The sequence below is a fragment of the Triticum dicoccoides genome, chromosome 1B, assembly GCF_002162155.2.
Source record: "Triticum dicoccoides isolate Atlit2015 ecotype Zavitan chromosome 1B, WEW_v2.0, whole genome shotgun sequence".
NCBI classification, from domain to species: Eukaryota; Viridiplantae; Streptophyta; class Magnoliopsida; order Poales; family Poaceae; genus Triticum; species Triticum dicoccoides.
The window spans coordinates 658,675,077-658,677,998 of record NC_041381.1 but is presented as its reverse complement, the minus strand read 5'-3'; the positions used below and the strand labels follow the sequence as shown (position 1 = coordinate 658,677,998).

General features: G+C 49.6%; 1 protein-coding gene across 1 annotated transcript; it reads right to left on the bottom strand.

The window, feature by feature from the left end:
* Positions 1–888: 888 nt before the first annotated feature.
* LOC119311437 lies at positions 889–1,401 on the bottom strand. Its single transcript, XM_037587074.1, has one exon. It carries the CDS (start codon positions 1,399–1,401, stop codon positions 889–891), a length of 513 nt encoding a protein of 170 aa, XP_037442971.1.
* Between the last annotated feature and the right edge of the window lie 1,521 nt (positions 1,402–2,922).

The following is a 2,922-nucleotide window of genomic DNA, read 5'->3' as shown; positions in this document are numbered from 1 at the left end:
TTGCCTCTCGCTGAAGCTATACCGTGCCTCTTGCAGGGAAATAACACGTTTTTTGGGCAACTGTTTTTGAATTTTTGTTTGTCAAAAAGCTAAGAAAGACTGTTGAAAAACCGAAAAAAAAACAAAGAACCATCTAAAAAGCCGAAAACTCGTGCGGAAAAACCCAGAGGGAGCAACCAAAGCGCGACACGTGGCGGTGGCTGAGATCGCGTCAAGTGGTGCGCTCTCAGGCCAACTCATGTGATTATTGGGAGGCTCCCGAAGGAGCGCTGGGGCTCATGTCCCCTCTCAGTATTTGTCTCATTTTCAGATTTGGCCCATGCACTGCAGCGTCATGGTCTCCAACCTTTGACCCCGGCTCTAATTAGTTTCGAGCGGACTAGTATATTTTTTGTTCTTTCTAATATTTCATTATTGTTCTCTTTTGGCAAGATGTAAATGCTTTTGTGATGATAAAATATCAACTTTGATGTTAGCTTGCAAGAACGTCTTATATCGTGGGAAAGAGGGAGTACAAAATATATAATTCATGTTTGTTACACATAGAGCTGATTTTGCACCGGGCCCCAGATTTTAAAGGTACGGCCCTGTGAAGAAAGTAAATCAGACACATGCATAGTTGAACAAGCTCCAAAGGTTGTAAGTTTTCATTGCAAACCAACCAATCAAGCTACAAGTTAAAAACTAATTCTTCACGAGCTTGAACAAATACACTCCTCCAAACCGACATACTACTACATAGTTAGAACATCACTGCGTTTCTCGTTCTCTAGCCAGCCAACATTAGCATGCATGCACGCGTACGTGGTCGTGCATGCAGACATGTCAGAGACAGATAGATGGATAGATTGATGATGGATTATAACGTCAGTCCTGAAGAGTCAAGGCTCAGGAGCAGCCAAGCCTAAGCTCAAGATCCAAACCTCCTCCCCCTCCTCCGACCCCGAGCTCCAGGTCCACCACCAACGCAGCCTTGGCCGCCTCCGCAGCCGCCGCGGTGGAGAAGAAGCTGTAGACGGCCGGGGTCGCCGTGGATGTGCCGCCATAGTCGCCACCGGGGCAACGCGGCGGCGAGAAGTTGAGGTTGGGCACCCAGTCCCTGTGGACAGCAGCAGGAGCAGGAGCTGGAGCCGCGGGGTAGGCGGAGCAGTAGTAGTGGCAGATCCTGGCCCTCTCCCGGCGGTGCACGTTCATGTGCCCGCCCAGCGCTTGCGCCGATCGGAACTTCCTCTTGCAGTAACCGCACGTGTACGAAGACGACGGCGACCTCTGCGCCGGCCACGACACGCCGCCGCCGGCGGAGGCGTAGCTCCATGCCGCAGCCGGCCTCAGCAGCAGCACCTGCGGGTGGTGGTCGAGGTGGCCGCGGTCTCCTCCTCTCGCGCTGCTCCTGCTCTCCATCAAAGCTGGCTAGCTACTGGCTCCGTTTGTTTGCGGTGTATATGTGTGGAACTGATGCGCATGGTAGAGTGGCTACTGGCCACTGGCCACTATATATATGCTCCTCTCCTGCAGTGGCCACTATGTACACGGTACTTGTTTGTTTTTTCTCCTCGGACCCAACACATGCACCAATGGCTAGCTTGCTACTGTCTCAAGCACAACGCACGCAGCCAGTCACATGTTTGAATGACTGAGTGAGGGTGTGGAGGATGGATGGATGGACAGAGGGAAGTGACCAAGGGCACGCGGAGTCAAAGGTAGAGAGTGAGAGGATGGATAGTGGATAGTGGGTGATGTGGCAGGCGAGATACCCTCACAACAATGCTCTCCGTTTCGGGGAAGACTATGTGACATGTGTTGGCAATGTGCTGAGCCCACTTTCCCTCAGGACAGGACATCATGCGCACCCAGAGAGGCCCCTATGAATTGAGTTGAGGAGACACAAACTACATAAATCGGCATATATTTCCATCATGTCACTGTAGTATCTAGCTAGTGAGTACTGTCTGGTTTGCTTCTGACTTACTCCATGGCATCGCTAAGGTGCTAGCTACGTACGTAGTAGCTGCAAGCCTACATTGCCAAGGAGGCAAAAAGACAGCGGCTGTACGTGACCGATGCTCCGAAAGCGTACGCGGCCTTTGCCCACTGTATTTCCTTTGTTTGACTGCATCTCTTTTTTCTTTGATTTTCGTTTTCTTTTCAACCAAAGAAATGTTACCAACCGGTTTGGTTTGATCATCACGTCAGTGTCATAACTCTTATAGACTGAGCAGTACGTCCCATCGATCATGTCACACACAATGCATTCAAAGCCCGGCCGAATATTATCCGCCTTCCGTCAACGCATTGCATGCATGCATGGGCCATGCATGTCTGCAGCCTCAAGGCAATGCGCCCATTGGCCAGTGCTAGACATGTTTGGGCGCTGGTGGCCATGATGGTAACCCAAAGATGATGTAGAGTTTGCCATGTATAGATGCATGCACGTCTCTTTTTGAGTTTTTACCTTTGGAAATTGTAATGTGTGACTCAAGTTACCGTGGTATCTTTCTTTTCTGAGATGATACTACTCTTACTCGTCTCCAAGGGTCACAAGAAGAGAGCTAGCTAGAAAGCCATCCATGCAACTGACGCGTGCAGTTCTCTTTGAAAGAAAAAAAAGAATGAATTGCAGAAAACCACCACATTGACGTCTAGGTTTGCAGAAAACACAGTCCTACGAATTCCTGGCAGAAAACACTGATTCTAGGTTTAATATTTTGCAGAAAACACTGACCCGTCTGTTTGGGCATTTTAACCTTGATTATGACATGTGGGTCCCATTTTTATGACGTGGATTAAGTGCATAACGGACATGAATTAACGACGTTTGACGGCACTGCTAGGTCATAACTGGCTCCCGGTTTATCTTTTCCCCTCCATCTTGACATTTCCCCCCTTTCCTCGCGCTCTCCTCTCTCTCTCTCTCTCTCTCTC